The following is a 20,717-nucleotide window of genomic DNA, read 5'->3' on the forward strand; positions in this document are numbered from 1 at the left end:
GTGTGTCTTAAGATGAGCTACTTGTGAGCCAGGAAATCATTTATTCATTTTGCCACAACCAGATCTTTCTCTACAAGCAGTTTGCTGTAGGTTCTTAGGATAGTTAAGGATGAGATAAGAGGTATAAATAAATAAGTATGGAGTTATGGTTTATGATAACAAAGCTATTGCTAATACACTAAACAGTTACTTTGTAGAGAGTTTCACTAGTAATGCGTTTTCACATATGCCTTCAGGTGCATTCAGTTCTCAGAGTTTTATGAAGGAAATTGATTTAAATGATGCAGAAGTACTAGATAAACTTCAAAAACTTAATAAGGCAGCAGGCCCTGATGGAATATATCCAAGAGTTCTCAGGGAACTAGCGGAAGTGGTTTACAAGCCTCTGACAGTTATTTTTAAGCAATCTCTTAAAACAGGAGAAATCCCAGATGACTGGAAACATGGCAGTGTAGTACCCATCTACAAGAAAGGAGACCAAACGGATCCAGCAAATTACAGGCCTGTCAGCTTAACTTGTATCACGTGTAAATTACTGGAATCCATCATTAGGGACAATTTGGAATTATTCCTTGAACAGAATAGTATCTTAAATGATAGCCAGCATGGTTTTTGCAGAGGGAGATCATGCTTAACAAACCTCCTGGACTTTTCTGAAAAAGCTACAGAGTGTTTAGACTCAAAACAAGCTTATGATATTATCTGTTTGGACTTTCAAAAGGCACTTGACAAAGTACCAAATGAGAGGCTTATAGTGAAAATTAAATCCGCAGGAATTACTGGAGCTATCACTGAGTGGGTCCGAAGTTTGTTGTCTACATTTACATTTACATTTATTCATTTAGCAGACGCTTTTATCCAAAGCGACTTATATAGGTTACAGTTCTTTACAATGTTATCCATTTATACAGCTGGATATTTTTACTGAGGCAATTTTTACTGAGGCAATTGTTTACTGCCAGTTGTCTAGTAGAAAGCAGACTGTAACTGTGTGAGGAATTGTATCACAGCAAGGTCCTGTATGAAGTGGAGTCCCGCAGGGATCAGTGTTGGGGCCTTTGCTATTCCTTATATACATAAATGATCTTGATGCAGAGGTTAGTAGTAAAATAGCAAAATTTGCAGATGATACAAAACTAGGGGGTCTAGCCAACAGTATAGAATCAACTAAGGTAATACAGGAAGTCCTAAACAGCATCCAAAAGTGGGCAGATACCTGGTAGATGACATTCAATTTAGCTAAATGTCTTCCATGTGGCAAATAAGAACCTTAGACAAGACTATTTGATGGGGGGAAAAACTAGAATGTGCTCAATTTGAAAAAGACTTGGGAGTAATAGTTGACTCAAGCTTAACAGGATCTAGGCAGTGTGCAGTAGCAGTAAAAAAAAGGCCAACAGGATGCTGGAATATATAGCCAAAAGTATTGATTATAAATCCAAGGAGGTTATACTGAAATTATGCAATGCTTTAGTCAGACGTCACTTGGAATACTGTGAGCAGTTCTGGGCACTGCACTATAAGAAAGATACTGAGACTCTTGATGAAGTTCAAAGAAGGGCAACTTAATTGGTTGCTGGCATGAAATATAAAAGCTACAAGGAAAGACTCAAGTTACTTAACCTATTTAGACTTAGCGAGAGGAGACTCAGGGGTGATTTAACAGAGGTTTTTAAATTTATAAAAGGACTAGAAAGGTTAACTGCAATACATTTTTTTAGGGTGAGTTGTCTGTAGAACAAGGGGACATAAATGGAAACTAAGAACTAATAAGTTCTGCACTGATATAAGGAAGTATTATTTTACACAAAGAGTTATCAATACATGGAATAGGTTGCCAGGTCATACAGTTGAGGCAGAGACCCTTGCTGTGTTCAAGTCCAGGCTTGATGCAATTTTGGATACTCTTTAATTGTAATGGCAAGCTTAGTTGGGCCGAATGGCCTGTTCTCGTCATGATATGTTCTTATGTTCTTACTGGCACTGTATATGTCACTTTATTCTTACCAGTCCAGTGACCCTGTCTTTGAAATAGGGCTTCATGAAATTTCCCAGGAACACTTTCAGTGGAGGTAATCCAGAGGAGCTGGCCTGCGGGGTGTCTGGGCCACAAACCTGTGTCATGAGCTCTTTCTGTAGGGTGATATCAGGACATTATGACACAGTGATATGTTCAGGGTAGGTTCCAGGACTCAAGGCACAGCTGTGCTGTCATTATACAAGCCAATGTGCTCACAATCCAAGGAAAAAAAATTCAGTTTCAACAAACAAAAACTAAAATGCAACAATACATCAAGTTAGTATTGTACAATTTCGAAACATACATTCAATGCAGTCTCACAAGAAAAAGAAAATGGTTAACAATATGATTTGATAAAAGCACATAAAAAAACAAAACATCAGTGATTATTTTTTTATTCTTTGCATAGATATATTATTTCATGTACTGGGCAAGATACAAACTAACCACATCATTGGGCATCTAAGTCCAAATGGCAGTAAGCTTACATTAAACATTAAAAGTCATATTTCTTTGTAAAAAAATCATGTCGGTGATATTTTACTTGCTTTACTCATTCTGTCCATTAGTCTCCATGACAAAAAGTACTTTGTAAATCAATTAGTTCCAATCCATTGTTCCTATTGGCCACATTTGCATTCCAACTGTAAAAATATTCACAAACGCAGATAGTTACTCACCCCTTCCACTTCACTAACAGCTAAGTTATGTTAATGAAAATGGAAATGTTTACTCTTTCAAAAAGTTGGCCAGCAACTAAAGTCTACTGTGTAACGTTAATAGTCTATGAAACAAACAAAGATGTCTCAAAAGCCAGTTTCTTTGCCAGCTTGTTCATTGCTAGCTAGCAAATCCAGAATCACCATCAATAAAACCTTCTGTGTCTTCAGATAATTACAGATCTGTTTAATGACAGCAATATGGGACTTAACCTGTGGGGTGTCATAAATATTGGCACAGACAGAGCTTTGACATCTAAAAAAGGAAAGAACAGGAAAAGAAAACTTGTTTGATTAAGTTACATTTTTGTTTTCTTAGCATTAGTTCTCGTTCTGGAATTTTGTATTGTGAACTGCATTTCACAGCGTATAGCACTGAGAGATGAATGTATCCTCTCATGTCTTGTGGTGTTCTTATGCAATTCTGATGCAATGCAATTATAATGTAATCGATTATTAAGTTTATTTATTTGATAAACAAGGAAAAGTTTTTTTTATGTTTTTAAAAAACCTGAAAATAATGGTTATGAGAGTTATTTGATCTTCACCATAGTCAGCGTCCACGACTGCTGGCTGCATGGTCGTTTAGGTACCGCAACAGCCTGAGTTATTTTCAAGTATTAATAATGCAATTTTTTTCACAGCCTTGGGTTGGCCTGACATTGCACATTGCACTCCTTTGCACCAACTGTCCAACATGTTCCTGTGACCCACACCTACTGACCTGTTGCTCCTGGTTCTCAACCAGCAGATGTTCCAGCTCTGTCAGCTTCTCTTGCAGCACCTCCTGGTAGACCAAGTTTAGCTGCAGGCAGGTCTCTGCATTCTCTGGCAGACCAAACTCCTCATCGCTATCCTCTCCATTCTGCTAGAAGGGGATTCAAAAGAGCATGAGTTCTGTGCTGGAGATCAATACGACATTGCTGTCTGGAAAACCCTTGGATTAACTGGGGAACACTTCTCTTGGCTGGTTGACATTACTACATTCACCATTCACAGTCTGTCACATTTGTTCCAAGTAATGCACTCAGCTTCACATAAGAGTGCCATCCTAACATCTTTGTTATATTTTATACATGTTGTACATTCTTGAAATTCATGAAATTACCTCTACATTAAACTTGGCCTGTGCAGTGATTTGATACGTGGCAAGATATTTTAGCTACTGCTAGGGTAAGCAGGGTAAGTAGGTGTAGTAATAGACCGTGTGTATTTGATATTGTAATATATGTTTTGCTTTCTTATGTGGCTAATGCTCACATTAATACCAACATAACTCTTATTATTTTGGGTATGGTTAGCCATGTGTACAGGTCCCAAGACAGCAAGAAAGTATACATGTCTCTCTGACTCTCCTACCCTTCCTATATCAACATGGATACATAGGCACTCAAACCTCTCCTGTTCACACCCAGCCATCCCTTAGGCCAGACATCTTCAACAGGGGGTCCGCAACCCCTAGGGGGTCCTCAGAGTTACTGCAGGGGTCTGCCAAATTAACTTTTTTCTTACACAAATTAAAATATGTCTGAAAATACACAAATAACATAAATACAACCTGTCAGGGGCCGTTTGTTTCTTAGGGCGGTCGGGCGACGCACCACCAAAGGGGGAAAAGGAGGGAATTTTTCTATCACACTCTACCAGTGTTACGCTAGCTGTGACTGTTCTAACCAGTTTGTCCTGCCTCTGAATATCATAGTCCAATCAGCGTCAAGTCGTGTTCCATGGAGTACCGCCCCTTTTGTCTGATTTCAGTCTGGTTGAAAAACGCCCAGATCGCTATGGCTCTGACAGACTCTCATGTTAAGGCATTTTTTTTTTTTTTCGAACTGCAGGCACTTCAATGAAATCTGTAGAGGTTCTGGGTGGGCTTACACTAACATGCTTTCGTCACACTTACCCTGGTGCAGCCAGCAATCTTGTCACATTTAAGGTCAACATGGCTAATGTTACCTCAACTCAGAGAAATACCATTCAGTCGTCGTAGTAATTGGGATAAATTGGCAACTAAAGAATTCGGACCACCCAGACCAAATTTAAACATCATGTATCTACGGGGGGGGTCATATAACCAGGGATTTTCACGGAGCTGGTATGAGCAGAAAATGTGGCTGGCAGGCTGCGAAGTAGCTAAGGCTTTGTTTGCAATGTCAAGTTAGCTAGCTGACTAAATTGCACAATGCAATGTGACAACGTCTCTAGTTAGCTAGCTGTTAATTTACCAATTGAACGGGTCACCTTAGCCATGACCGCAACAATTGCCCAACAACAGAAACAATTCAGTTATAGGTCAGTTATAATCAAATATTCTGCACAGTTTATGTCATCAGTTTCCCACTATTTAGGATGCTATAAGATGTTCTTTGTGAGCAGAGTTCCCCCGCAGCTGAGACGGACCGGACCGTGAGAGACTGATGAGTGTGTAAGGCGTAAGACTCTAAGTGTGAAACTTCGTGCGTGTAACATCTGAAACTCTGCGAAGCCTTGCTGTACTGAAGATCATCATAAACATGTTCTGCCTCTCCTGCAACAACGGTCCAGACTGAAGTTCTTTGTGTAACAGTTTATTAGTTAGCTTGCAAGTGCATCAATTTCACCAAAATCCAACAGGTTTAATAAGCGACACAATTTTATATGTAATAGAGACATGGTGGAGGGACCCCCTATCAGCCAAGGGGTCCTTGGCCTGAAAAACGTTGAAGACCTCTGCCTTAGGCATTGACTATAACAATAAAAAACTAAGGCAGCATGTGCAAGGCCAAGCGGTTTTGGTGCACAAAATAGATTTTTCATGCTCTTCTTAACCCAGGCTGTAGCTGGGAAGATCTGCCGCTTTACAAACCGTCTGGGGTGGTGCTTGTGTTGAACCCCCTGTTGAAAGCAAACACTCATAGAGCATGGAATGAGGTGACCTCTGATGAGTTTTTGCAGATTTCTGGGGTTATTCATTTACATGAGATTCAATAGTCTTCTTACTATCCACCACTACTAGGGTACAAAGTCACTTCACAGTTCATGGCCCAGGTCATTCATGGCACATGACTGTCTTAAGGCTCTGCTGGCAGCTATGCATGTTGTAATTCCTGCCACAGAGGAAAACCAGGATCAATTTGGAGAGCTGAGTTACCTAATGGACCACCTCAAACAAAAGTGTTTCAGCAAAATCAAAATCTCTCTCCAGATGAGCACATGGCTAGGTCTAAAGGTCAGGATTTAAATAGGACATACTCGTTGGGGTTTCAAATTGTGACGGCTGCATCAGATTCTGCACCTTCGACTTCACCTTAGACTTCAATATTTACATAGGGAGCTGTAAATTTCGTGTCGTCGATTCAGCCACAGAAGTTCTAAAGGCCTTACTATAGCCGTTTAAAGATCAAAGGTCACAGTCTTTGGTTTGACACCTTAATATCATCTGTACTGAGGGTCACAAAATTAATAATGAAAAATTTTCCATGGAAATGAACAAGAACCATCTTTACCATCAATTCAAATGGACAAATGGACAATTAAAATCCTAAGGACAAATAAAAGCAGGCTTTAAAAGCTTTTTTAGATTATAGAAGTTTTAAATATAATTGAACTTTTAAACATTCCTTTCTTTAAACACTCCTTTAAACATTGTCTCACTTGCTCTATAACGCATCTTTGTTATAAGATAAATTCTTGTAAATTATGCACCAAAATGAAAATGTCTGAAATTACGTGCATTTTCATGATAAAGTTCAACAAGTTCCCTTAACGATGTTTAATCTTCTGCTTCTTAGGGCATTCTTGACTTATAACTTTGCACAGTAATTACAAATGTATATTCTTTCTAGGAGAAAAATACTTATGATGCCCTTTGAATTTTATGAAATTCTTATGAAGTCCATAAGTACAGCTGGCTAATTAAACTGAGCTGCAATATAAATTACAATGTATCATTAACATCTACAATAAATTTAAGGTATGCTTTCACATCTGCACAAATATAAAAACCCTACTGATCAACATTCTATCTATACTCCTCAGAATATTACTACATGCTGATATTGTTAAGGATGATGTTACATGAAGCAGTGTATGTGCAACTTACAACAAAGCTGTACATTGGTTGCATCATGAAGCACCCCCTGTAACTAACCAGAAACTCGGCAGAAAGTTGGCAGCAATTTTACTTCATCTAATTTCATCGAACAGCCAATCAACATGGAGATACTGTTCACTTTTCACTTGGAAAATGCTGGTATTCCACTCATCACTCTGAATAAACAAACTTGCTGGGCCGTTCATTCAGATCTAAGTATGGAGAATTACTTCATATTAACCTGTTAATGGGTGAAGGGGAAAAGACACTGTCTGGACTCAGGAAAAGGAACTTGCACACACTGAGTTTTATGAAAGTCTATACAATTAGTAAAGTGGCAAATACAATGGTCAACATAAAAACCCACATCAAATTGCATTAAGTAGCTAGCTAAAGTTAGGTGTGAAGGAACCAGCTGTTTTCCTGGACCCGATGAACTAGTCTGGGGCTAACCAGTTTTTAAATTTTTCTTAAAAATATTTTCTACCAGAAACCAATGCCACCTTAAATTAATTCATTTTGAGTTTTGGTATTTTAAGATAAAATACCACATAAGGTACTGGAAAGGGGTTTCTAAGTTACATTAGATGACATTCTCTTTGCAGACGCTCCTATCCAGAGCAACATCCAGCACAACATAATATAAGTGTATCCATTCAAGGTTAATGAGCAACAGTGTCAGACCATGCTAACAACACTCCCAGATGAGTGAGGGTAAGCATAACACTATTGAAGCCCTGCCCCAAGTTAAACTGTGTAACCTGACTGGACAAAGGAAGCCAAGTATATTACCATACATCAGTCGCTAGATCACAGAACCCAAAACACATCACAACACTACACATAAAATGAACAGCAAGTACTACAAGGAGCAGGTGTTAGAGGGCGGGGATTGAGGTAAAACCAAGATGCAGCCTGAAGAGCTGGGTGTTCAGTCTGTGTTAGAAGATGGCTAGTTATCCTGCTGTCCTTACCCTCGTAGTGATCTTGGTGGAAGACAAGCCAAGACAGCGTTACAGTAGTCCAGGTGTGAGAGGACCAGAGCCTGAACTAGGAGATGCGTGGAATAAATAGTGAAGTACAGGCAGATCTGTGAAATATCCTTCAGGCAAGCTGAGATGCGCACAGTCTTGTGCGTAAGATGGTGGAAAAGACAGGAAATTGCGTGTCGCCAGTGGTGTGAAGAGCCATGGGAGGAGACTGCACGTAAAGCGAGAAGAGGAGGAGGCCGAGTACAGAGCCTTGAGGGACATATGTAGACAGCTGTGGGGAAAGAGCTTCTAGAGTGGTAGGACTAAACCCAATGAAGAGCAGTGTCAGTGATCCCCAATTTAGCCAGGGTAGAAAGAGATAGAGTGTGATCCACTATAGCAAAAGCTGCAGAAAGGTCCAGAAGAATCAAGACCAAGGAGTAGGAGGATGCTCTGGGTGGTTGAAGAACCTCAGTAAGGGACAATAAGCCAATATCTGTGGAATGACCAGCCCTGAAGCCAGACTGAAAAGGGTCAAGAATGTTGTTCCAGGAGAGAAAGGAGGATAACCACAGCTCGTTCAAGTGTTTTAGACAGAAAGGGAAGGAGAGGGGACCAGACGATAGCTCTGGACAGCAACTGGATCCAGAGTCCTTTTCTTCAGCAGGATTGTGACTTGTGCATCCTTGAAGGCCGCAGGCACACAGCCTGTGAAGAGTGACAAATTCATTAGATCGGAGATGAATATTAGAAGGCTGGGAGTGATGGTCTGCAGGAGAGGTGAGGGAATGGGATCCAGAATCCAGGCACATACAGGTCTATGTGATGTAAGAAGATGAGTGACATCAACATCTGAAAGTTGGAGGGCTGATGAGTGGGAGGGAGGACAAAGAGGAAGAGGTAAGAGATGAGGGCTGTGGGGACTGGAAGGAGTTTTGAGTGTTTATAATTTTTTTGGTTGAAATGATCTGTGAAGTCATCCGCAGAGATCGGGGGGGGGGTAGAGGACTGAGGAGGGAAGAGAAGGTAGAAAACAGTCTGTGTTATGCCCACGTGTTAGTGAGCGGGGCATAAGAACTCCTAATGCCTCATTTAGTAGAATGGGGGCTGTACTCTACGTGTGGTGGCTGATATGGGAAATTGGGACGATGCCTTGTCTCCTGATTGGGCGCCGGTCGGCCAATTATTAAAAAGCCAAAATGGAGGGAAACGGGGTGTGTTGGAATGCACCTGAGACCTGCGTGCCTGTCAGATAAAACTAACAACCCCCCATTTCTTTCGTCCAGGCTGTTTTTTTTTTGTTACTGTGTGCGATACTGTCATGCTTTTAGAAAACTCTCTTATATAAACTAAACTCGAAAATAAAAAGATGCGGAGCTCTTCGATGAACTTATGAAGCGACCTGGTGAAGGTAAGTTTCAGTTTTCCTTCCAGTTTCACCATTCCAGGCCAGCTGCCTTACGTTGTAACCAAAATTAAACCCCTAGACAAACGTGACCGCAACATCTGCATGGGTTAGAAAGTGAGTTTTGAATCTTAATCAAAAAAGGAAGCCCTAGGAGAAGTCACACTTGCAGAGAGGGCAGAGAGGAGTGCTTGATAGTTCAGCAGATTGGTGGCGGAGCTGGATTTTCACCACTTCCATTCTGTGGCATGAAACTGCCCTAATCTCACAGAGTGAATCCGTTAGCCAAGGACACGGCGAAGTGGGTCAGGCCTTGAAGTAAGCAGACAGAGAGAATCAAGGGAAGATGACAGGAGAGAAGGGTGGGAGAATCAGTAAAAAGTTTACCGAATCAAAGTATGGGAGAGAGGCGAGAAATGCAGAAGAGGAAGCTGAGGGTGAGAGATTGCGCATGCTATGGCAAAAAGTGACAAAGGTAGGCACAGGGCTGGGTCATGGAGGAGGAGTTAGAGAAAAGGAGACAAAGTAATGGTCAGAGAGCTTTGTAGTGTAATGATCAGTGACTTTCAGATCTGAAGCGGAGCAGTCCCTGGTCATCGTCCCCCACATCCTGCTGTTTCCCTGCCTTGTGTGTCGGAGGCCACTGCATTAGGTTGAGGAGTGGAGCAGTAGGAAAAATGAATGTTGAAGTCTCTGAGTAGGATCAGGGGGTGCCATCCTCTGGGAAGGAACTAAAGAGAACATCCAGTTCCTCAAGGAAGTCTCCCAGGGGGCATGGTGATCTGTACACATTCTGGAGGGGTTAATAACAGCAGCAGCCTGAAAGAGGAGATAGAGAGATGGGAAAGAGGGAGAACGTAGAATTTCCAGGACTAAGATATGAGAAGCTCAGTGCCACCAACCTGGTCAGAAGGTCAGGGAGTATAGGAGGATGGGTATGCAGCAGAAAGGGCTGCCAAGGTTGTGGCATTGTCTGGGAAACTGCAGACTGACAGTTCCACAGGCCTTCACCAACAGGTAGGTTGTTGGCAGGGGTCATTGAGAAGTAGGCAAGGTTGTTGATGTTGCAAGACTGAGGAGGAAAGCAACAGTGAGTGCATGTTCTGCAGCTGTCACAGGAATTGGGATACACATGGTGTTTTGCTGTTCTCCCTGATGTTCTCCCTCAATGGACTCCTGCAGACAGACTTCCTTGTGTTTGTCTGACCAAGTCTTCATATGACCGAGGCTGCCCCTACAGCTTCCACTGTAAGGTCACCCTTGCTACTTAAATAGTACAAATAATTAATAATGCAACTGTGGAGACAACTCTTCTAATAAGTAAAGTGTGTTTCATTTTTGTGGACAATGGTAAACATGTAGGAATCTTATGATGCAATTAATACTAAAGTGCATTTCCCAGACTTCGAATATGTCTACTCTAAGTCTACATATAATTTTAAATAGAGATTTTATGGTTTAATCTAGGCATGTTGTTGTGTTGTTACACAACCAGTTACTATCTACAAAGTAACAACACATAACTTTATGTAGCAACTTACATCCAAGTATGTGTAGTGTTTTGGTAACGAATTTCAGGTGGTTCTATCGAGACGATTATTCTACCCTCCAATGACAAAGCTAACAGTAACACTACAAGTTACAAAGAAAGCAAGCTTACAATGAGGTTGAGCTCATTTAGGATGAGTGGAGACAATTCATTTGTGAACCCACCCACAGGCTCAAGCCATGCCCTCCACAGCAGAGTGAAATAAAACTTGGATTTCTATGAATTCTGTATCTGCACAAACAAAACAGGAGACAGTGATTGGAGGGACTGACAGCAACGCACTAACTGGCCAAAACCGCACTGTTTATTTCTTTCGTTTCTACCCTCCTTATCTGCATTCAATAATCTACAGACTTTGATGAACATTTAGCCCAGGACAGACACTTACAGCTGCAACAGATGGCCATTTGGTTGTAATACAGTGATTCAAGAACAATCGTAAAGGTGAAGCGACACCATCAGCTTTAAAGCTTCCCATAAAAGGCAAGACTGCAAACATCTGGCTGTTCATAATGAAAATAAAACATTATTTTCAAAAAGCAAGTGAATTTGCGCTCATTTACAGTGCAGTGCAGTACATTTACAGTGCGCTCATAAGAATCATATACCCCAGAACGATTTGGCCCCCTTTACACCTAGTGTTAAAATAAATCCCCCCCGACTGAATGTTGGGCAAGATCAGATGTTGGTGGGTAGGTGTAACTTCTCAAAGATGCATTTAAATTTCAACTTGATCGGATTTGCCAAACCACTTCCATACCACTTCCACCATACAAGCCCACCTCTTTGACAATCTTCTGTGTTCCCCCGTGTACTAAAAAATGTAGTAACTACATTTAGCTAGTGCATTAACATGGTACCTCAATAACAGTACTGGATGAAGTGGCTTGCACATATACAGAACGTGCATCTTCTAACAGGAAAATGGCTTCTAGCACGTACACACAAGGTTCTATACAATGTTGGGGCATTATCTGAGGTCACCAACATAAATGCTTTATGCATTTGCACACCCTCTATGCTTGTGCCATACTGACTTCATCTGAGCAATTCACAGGCACATAACAAGGGAGTGCCACAGCACTGAAACAAGCACACCCATGGTGATGAATCTATTCTAACACCAGGAAAACAGAGGAGTGAAAGAGCTTTGATGACAGGAGCTGAGTCAACCAAGGGATACAAGTATTGCATTATTAATGACTTATTTATTGAATATTATTACATTACATTATGTCCGGTTTGTGCCAGGAATAAATCCCTTGTGTAAATTTTTGGTACAGTGCAATATCTGTAAATTTGCCTATTCTAAAAGGATCTCAACGATGGCAGTTGTCAGCTGCACATTGATATCAAAGAACAAACTGATACTCACATTTTCCACAGCACTTCCTGTGTCATTTTCATCATCTGTTTTAGAAAAACGATAATTACACTGGTTAAGCACAGTTATACATACAGGTATTGGAAGCTCAGGAGGAAACATTAATGAAACTTTGCAATTACCACATTGCTACATTTTCAATGTATCAATTTATGAAAAGCTTTTTTGAATGTCGAATAAGTATTTGCTGTTTGACAAGGCAAAAGAAACTTCAACAGACACAAGTAAAGGCAATTGAAAATAACTCTGGACTGGAACAATATTATTCTTTGACCAATAACACATAGTCAGCTGTTGTGGAACATGCCACAAAGCAGTCAATTTAAATATGTAATACGCTGCATCAGTACGCAGAATTAAGTACTGTGCTGTGAAGTCTTCTATTGAAGAACCATGAAATCATTACGAATGTATGTGAATGAGAAGTCTGAGTCAGCCATGTTCTTCTGGCAGATGTACCCAACATAATGACACAATTTCAAATTTTATACCTGTGCCAGTCATAACAGAAGTAAGATCCCATAACAGAACTCTTAACAAAAGTCAAACCTTATAAAAAATTTAATGATACTATAGCTGCCTTATGCAGTGCTTCTGAATGTTTCATTCATGTTCTACGTAGACAGACTAATAAAATGTGAAAAGATGCAAAACAAATCTTTACCACAAATCATACAGAACACAAATAACCAAATGAAATGCAATACTGTCTCTCCCACAATCATGTCTATATATAGTTCCAAATGTTCTTAAAGGTGTGGCTAGTGACTGTCCAGTCTGTATCATACAGAGAGCTCTGAGATTACCTTGTGACAGAATTTCCATTTTCACACAGGACATGTCTTGGTCAAGAGCGCCCTCTATCTCCTCAATCTCTTGCTGGATCTGGTAGCGCTTCGCCACAAGCTGTTCCTGAGGTGGAGGATTAGTATATCACTTTTTAAGCACTTTGATGTGCTTACTGTAATACATATGGAGTACTGAAATTGAAGTGTATCTTCCATACCAAACACAAGATTTGGCCATGTTCAACTGTTAAAGATGCTGTATAAGGTACATTTAATATTACATACATGAAATCTTGTTTTATGAATGACATAAGTGGTTTATAGCATTCCAAACAGAAGTGGTTAGTCACTGTAATTATTCAGCAGCAGTTGTTTTCTATTGTTGAAGCTAGTATCTGGAGAACTACAACTATACCGTAGGTTAGCACAAATCATACTGACGTATATTTTTGTTGTGTATTCAAAACAAAAGTAACTGTTGGGACCCAGAGTGAGATGGTTGACTGAAATTTTGCTCCCCTCCAAATGAAGCCATTTCATACTTTTTCTCAATTTAGCATTTTCAAAAAGATTTCAGACTCAATGCAAGTATGTAAGACTGAGAATGTCAAAAATTCTCTTTTGAATCAAAACCGTTCCAGAAAAGACAATAAAAGCCAAATCAACTAACATCAGCCCAAACATGTGAGGCAAGTAAGCAGAAAGATACAGCAAGCTCACAAACATAGCACTTATTCTAGATGAAATCAGATTGATTAGCTCGTACTGACAGTCAACTGGAGGAGAGAGTATGCTCTATTTTATCACTGGATCATTACTTCATTACTAAACAAAAGTATTAAGACTTGTACTTGATGATCAGTTAACAACAGAACAGAATGACCAGAATGACTTATAAAGGCAATACAAAATAAACATCTCCTGGTACTACTACCTATGATCCTGTAATGGTTAACAGTACTTTTGGAGATTTTTATAAATCTCTCTACACTTCTGAGTGCGCTGGATCAGCTGATGACTGACTTCACATTTGGATGGGATCTCCCTTCCTACTGTATCAGAGCAATAAAATTGTCTTGAATGCTCCATTAATTCTGGAAAGCATTTAAGAGGCCATTCAATCAATGCCCCTGGGAAAGCACCCAGCCTAGACAGATATCCTCTGAAATTACATAAAAATTTCTAGCCTGAGGTATGTCTCATACAATATGTCCCATGCCTGCAATCAATAACATGCCCGAAGAAGGCACCATGCCTGAGACATGAAAAGGACTTCTATTTACCTGCTTCTAAAAATCCTTCAGGCAGATCATCTTACTCTATTTTAATTTCACATGGAAGAATGGTGTTGCACTGCTCCAGTGGAGTTCCAGACACCTATAGAATTTATGCCAAGGTGCACTGACATCAGTCTGGCATCTCGTGATGGCACCCTATTAAGACACTTGTTGGCATTTGCTTCATTTACCCGTAGGCAGTTACCAAATCATTTGCCTCAGACTGGAAACTCCACATATGCTTCCACGTATTATTTAACTTGACCAGTTTGGACTCATCAGATGTAGATGTCTCAAATGATTTGCAACATGTCCCGAATATTTTAAACCACCTGGGTAAGAAGAGACACTCCGCCCCTCTACATGCCCAAAAGGTGAGCGACAGAGTAAAGTGGACCGTCTTTTTTGCTGTCTTGCAGAAGGTTAATCTGGGCTCCAATTTCATTAACCCTTTTGCACGCATGGTTAAATGAGTGTGATCATTCTAGAGTGGTCCCTACAGCACATAGTCAAACTGGTGTGATTAGAACAGTAGATTAGAATGGCAAGTGATGCAACAAATCAACATTCGTTCTGAACCCACCACTTTTTCACAAAAACGTTCCACAACTGCAATATGATTATTTTTCAGTGCAGATTAACATAAGTTGCACATTAAGGAGCACAACAGTTCTGACTCTCAAATAAGAAAAATTCTAGCTAATGTTAGTTTTGAAGACACTGATCTAAAGTTAGAAAATGTAACAAATGTGGCAGTGGAAACTATGAGAATCTTAAAATACTGAAATCTTGTGTTTCTGGGTGTGATTGAATATTTCAATACATGAAATACCATGGTATTTTGTTTTTCCATGTTTCCAGCACGATTGTACTGATGCATCCATGGATAAAGCAAGGTTATTCATCTCGACAATAAAAGATACGAAAGTTCACTATAGGCAATTTATATCATATCATATTATGCATTCTTAAAATTCTATTTCAAAATAAAACAGCTCACATTTATGGATCTACATTTCTGAGTAAATACAACCCAAATTTCCTACAGTGTGTACATACATAATACCAGGTTTGGGTATACCTCTACTGCAATGATATATGTACTAAACCAGTTTTAATAAAGAATATTAATTCAGATAACCAACATCCATGCCTTGTTATCTAGTATAACTAATTAGGCTACTAGCAAAATTCCTGTAATTGAAATTACAACACCAGAATACCTTATTATGAAGTCATAACCAAATTCTAGAACAGCAGGTGTGCACGAGCTGAAATAAGTCATGCTGGGGGGCAGTTGGAAATATTTTATAACTTATGTGACTGGAGTTGCTGTCTGCCTTCTTATCTCTCTAAGTGTGCATATATGCACGCACATTTGTGTGTATGTGTGTGAGCACGTGTCCAAAGCTTTTGTATCCGTTTGTCTTATGCCCCATCCCCCTTCCCTCTGTGTCTGCTGCAGCTCCGCAGCCTGAGCGAAAGCAGTGTGGTTAAGTGACTTAGAAAGGCAGCTGAACTCTAATGAGGCTCATAAATTGACCAATTAGGCTCATAACTCAAAAATCATCACAGCGCTTAGATGAAGACATTGTGAGAATTGGCACGATTTTCACTACATTTTGATGTATAATCTATGCTTCTAGAGCCAGAATTCAAGGAAATACGGCTGTGAGAAGAGAAAAAAAAATTCAAATGCAGAAAGTGAAATACTACCGCTGTTCTCACCTATAGTTTTGAAAGGGGGAGAATTAGAGATTTTTTTTAAACCATCATCACAGGCCTGAACTGAAGACATTGTGAGAATTTTCACAGGTTCCCCTCCTTTTTGATGTATAATTTATGCCTGTAGAGCCAGAATTGACAGAGGTGCAGCTGTTAAAAAAACAAACATGTTTTTGAAACGCGGAAGTGGAATTTCCATGTAATATATTGCATTACACCTTTGGGGCTTGGAAGCATTTAACGTAGCTTGCGAACTCCAGTTGTTGTTGCCTGTTGTCGCACTTTAAAACCTTTTCGCTCGTAACATTTTTTCATGCTATGTAGCGCACAGGGTTCGTTATGTTTTCATTAGCGTTATTAAGCTTCTCATAGTTTTCCGTTAGCATTTGCTATATTTTTAACATTAAATCGCTGTTACCTCAAACCTAAGCCCTAAAGCCCAGGACGCGTTTGCGTTCACACTGCTAAAAGAATGTGGCCATATGCGGCCCAGACCACCTCCAAATGTGGTCTAAAAGATCGGATCTTGGTGCGTTCACACCTATACTTAGCGCTGTCCACTTGTGATCGGATCACCAAAGACGCATGTTAATACCAGGTGTGAACGGGGCCATAGACTCATAATTCAAAAGCCATCCATCTCATGGCGGAACCGAAGACATTGTGAGAATCTGGACAGGTTCTCCTATATTTTGTTGTATAATTTATGCGTATACAGCACACCACACTAATAGTAAGCCACACCAGAACAGTAGTGCGCTTGCCCTGGCACTGGGGGGTAACCACACTAATTACACCTCCTGAGCGTGAACGCTACATTAAGAAAGTCTTGTTGTCATTAAAAATGGTAAACACCTCAAATAAATTTCAAATCTGAAATTTCGACAATAAAAAATGAATTCAAAATAATTAAGACACCGGTTCGACAACGGACAATTTAGTGGGAAAAACTGTTTTCATGTCCAATTGTTCAAACACTTTACTGAATTGTAATCAAATTATAAACGTGGCTACCCACAGATCACACTCACCATGCCTAGGTAACGCTGCTCACCGTCTTCTGCCCCCTCATCTGTAAACATCAATAAGAAATATTCACTAATTTGGCTTGCAAGATAACGTTAATAAACGTCAATCATACCACATAGCTAACGCCAGCTGCCTTCACTGCTCTTTGTTTAAGCTACCAATTTCAAATTCATTAAACAAAAAAAGTTTCACTAAAAGTTTAATGTGTGAAGAACTAAAGGTAGGCATATTACGCACCGTATGACTCCTCGGACTCTGATGAAGATGAAGACAGCATCATGTCAATGCTGTTCGCGGTACCATCAGTGTCGAGACATCGCTCAAGCGCCTCGATCTGCTGTTTAATCCGGTCCCGCTGTGTCATAAACTCTCTGGACTCCATAATAAAGCATCTGTTGATAAACTAGTAATTAACGTACTGCACTCTGTAAAAAAACAACAAAATAAATGAGCATCCACCACGACAGTGGTGCTTATTCTACTCATGTTAGTCCGAGTTAGTAAAATAGTGGAATAATGTTGAAAAAGCTAGTTAACCGAACAGCATGCTTCAAAACCGCCAAGTCTTGACATACAAAGTCCATGATCTGACTTGCTACCGACTGCTAGCATGTTATTGCTAAACTGCCGTTTAGCAATGGCCTATCCAAATTCAATGCAATCATGCTCAGATGCCATTACAGTGGATATAACTATGTTGTTGTTGGTTATGGTAACGTGTTGAAGATAACCTTATCGACATAGCTATCTTACTGGTTTGGCAAGGTGGCTAACGTTAGCCAACTGAAAGATTCTGGAAAAAGATCGGCGATCTCCCTAGTAAATTAACTATTCAAAGATTATGCACATTAAAAATAACACACGGCAACATACAACAAGCAAAGCAGGCAAGTCAGTCAACACTCTTACATATTAGTCATACCTACATTGCCAAATGCTTTCACCATATTAGCTAGCTAGTTAACGTTAGATTGCTACGTTAAAGGCGATCGGACACAAAATAGTTGTCAGAAATTTAGTTTTCTATTTTCTCTTTATGAATACAGCTACAACTGGCTAGCCAGCTTTCACATTGTTATAAACCATCTTATTAGCTGTCCAATTTCAACCGTGTGTTCAATATGATACTAGCTTAGCTAGGCACTTGTATGGACGAAGTTAATGCACTTAGCTAACGAGTATCACCTGCTGTTATTCTGCGTTATGGCAATGAGGCTCTTCTTCGTGCATTGATAGACCTGAACATCCGGAATTGACAATAACGCTGCTACTACTTTCTAGCTAGCTAGAAGAGCACAGCAGAACCGTCTTATCTACCGCCAGCTTTCACGGACTCACGCCTAAAAATGAACAAAGAGCCTACAACTGACAGCGAGGGTCTTCAACAACTACATCAGTCCCATTGGGTTCTCTGGCGCCATCTATCCCGGAGGTTCGAATAACTACTCGCCCGAACTACGGCCAATTAAAATAACAACCGTTCATGCGGAGTCGACCTTGACTGGTCAAAAACTGCTTGTATTCAAGAAGAAAGATTCATGAAATATTAGAGGAGATATTAGATATTAGATTTGTTCTCTTTAGATGTAAAATAAACTGTTTATATTACGCCTGTGTTATTTTACTCGTTACATAGGCCTACAGTATTACAGGAAACAATGTGATACACTCAAAGAGAAAATATGGACATTCAAAGAGAAAATTATTTCATCGTATGTCATGTAACCTAATCATGAAAATTATTTCATCATTCTCCAAACAGGGAACGGCTTGCCATACATCATAACTAGGCGACCAGGTTGAATTTGATGTGATGCGATGTTGCGCTTTGGCTGGTATCGTTGAGCTCCATTAAGGCAGCGACAATAAGCAACAGAAATACTTATGGCTTCCGACTTTTCGGACAGAAAAAGGGACACTGATAAGTATGTGAAGTGCAGGAATTGAAGAAATGAATAGGCAAAATGACAGCTATTGGATATGCACCAGAATTTCCACCTGTAAAAGGAGATTTTGATTCTTATCTGGGGTGTTTTGAGCATTGGCTGGCATGCAAAAGAAATTGTCCCCCTGAGCCAAGCACCACAGGGCTACCAGGTAGACAACTAATCAGCACAACCCCTGAACAAGACACCAGTCCATCACAGGGTGAACAGACACATTGTTTTAAATAAAAATAAAAAACTAGTCTACTGGGGTTCTAATACCACTGAACAATCTCAGATACATACATACAATCTCAGAACATCTGCTGTTATTAATGTATAATGACTTTAAAAAGTCTAGTCTTCCCATGTAAGACAATTCCACTTTTCAGATGTAATTTCTGAAGTAGAAAAAAACCCTGTCTTACATTCAGGTCAATATGGAAAGTCCAAGTGTTTCTTCAACACTATTTAGTGTATTAGTTGTGACAGTAGGTCAAAAGGTGCAGGAGATGTGCCTCTTTTATGTGCTACAAACTGATTGCATCTTAGCAGCCATGCCATTTGGACATTGAACTATGTGTTCATTTCCCAGTTAGGACCTGACATGTAATGATTTAATGATCTACAAAAATTGGTTGCAATATTTGCTTTTCTTTGTGTGGTCTGTGCTTTGTGATGTCCATTGGAACAAAATGTCATTAAAATCTAAGCACATGGACACATGGGTGTTTAAACCTGTTTTTCAGTATGGCACCCCAAAGTGGCCAAGCTTCACTAAACTTGGTGTGTGCCACCCAGGCCTCATGGTAAGCATGTGTACCGAGTTTTATGCCAATGAACAAAAGCATTGCAGAGATATGGCCACTCTTCCTTTATGGTGCCTTCACGGCGAATTTGTGGGTACACTGCGGCCATATTGTTCAACCTGGCAGCTGTCCTTTAACAACTCCTAAAGACAATGGTCCAAAGAGTTAATACACAAAACCTCATTGTGCCATAACTCTAGGAGGAGATGGTTAAATGTGTTTTTGACAAAATCAAAGATGGATGAAACACAAAATGGCTGAAGCGGAGGTTTCATAAATTCCCAGTTAGGATCCTTAACTTTGATGAAGCACAAGAAATGTAGTTGAAATATCTGCTTTCATGCCAGAGTAATGGGAATTTAAATGTTTTTTTAATGGTATAGCACCCCCCAAGTGGCCAAATTTCATGAAACCTGGTGCATATCCAGTATTCCTAATACCAACAAAGTGTACCAAGTTTGGCATCACTCCAACAAAGCACTGCTGAGATATGGCTCACTTCCTGTTTTGGTGTCTTCACCGTGGAATTTCATTGGATGACAGCAGCCACATCGTTTGCCCTAGCAAAATTCTTTGAATAATTTTTGGTCAGAACCCTCTGTAGATGATACGTACCAAATTTGGTGGTGATAGGATCAACGATCTAGGACTAGTTTGCAAAAGTATGTTTTTCGAAAAATTCAAATGGCAGAAAATTCATTATGGCAGATTGATCCAGAGGACAGGGTTAAAATTCAGACTTGCATTGATTTACCTAAGCACCTTTGAATAAAGATATGAATTACATACGCCCATTCTCTGAGAGATGAAGGAAGAGGAAATCTACTCTGCACTCTACATTCCAGAATTTCCCATAAAATGCAATGATGTTTAGATCAATTGACTGGAGAGACCATGGAAGGTGTCAGACCTTATTCTAGTACTCATGAAATCCCTCTAGGATCAGTTTAGCTGTCAGGACTCCGCCCCCCTAGCTGTGGTGTTTTTGTTTTTCCCTGTCCATGTGCTTTTTGTTTTCCTTGTGTTCCAGCCCCGCCCCACTCC

The 20,717-nt window shown here is 40.0% G+C and overlaps 1 protein-coding gene across 3 annotated transcripts in view; it reads right to left on the bottom strand.

Annotated features, from left to right (window-relative positions):
* The window catches only part of snapc4 (small nuclear RNA activating complex, polypeptide 4), a 52,752-nt gene extending 34,486 nt beyond the window's left edge, over positions 1-18,266 (bottom strand). For 2 of the 3 annotated variants that reach the window (XM_036527730.1, XM_036527728.1), the window contains exons 1-7: positions 18,125-18,266; positions 17,177-17,331; positions 16,942-16,982; positions 12,927-13,032; positions 12,112-12,146; positions 3,464-3,607; positions 2,008-2,133 (exon numbers count right to left, since the gene is read on the bottom strand). In XM_036527730.1, the coding sequence (XP_036383623.1) occupies positions 2,008-2,133; positions 3,464-3,607; positions 12,112-12,146; positions 12,927-13,032; positions 16,942-16,982; positions 17,177-17,321 (597 nt within the window). In that variant the 5' untranslated portion in view covers positions 17,322-17,331; positions 18,125-18,266. The remainder of the gene's footprint in view (positions 1-2,007; positions 2,134-3,463; positions 3,608-12,111; positions 12,147-12,926; positions 13,033-16,941; positions 16,983-17,176; positions 17,332-18,124) is intronic. The other variant, XM_036527729.1, reaches the window with a different exon arrangement.
* Between the last annotated feature and the right edge of the window lie 2,451 nt (positions 18,267-20,717).

This window comes from Megalops cyprinoides, chromosome 4, assembly GCF_013368585.1.
Source record: "Megalops cyprinoides isolate fMegCyp1 chromosome 4, fMegCyp1.pri, whole genome shotgun sequence".
Lineage (NCBI taxonomy): Eukaryota > Metazoa > Chordata > Actinopteri > Elopiformes > Megalopidae > Megalops > Megalops cyprinoides.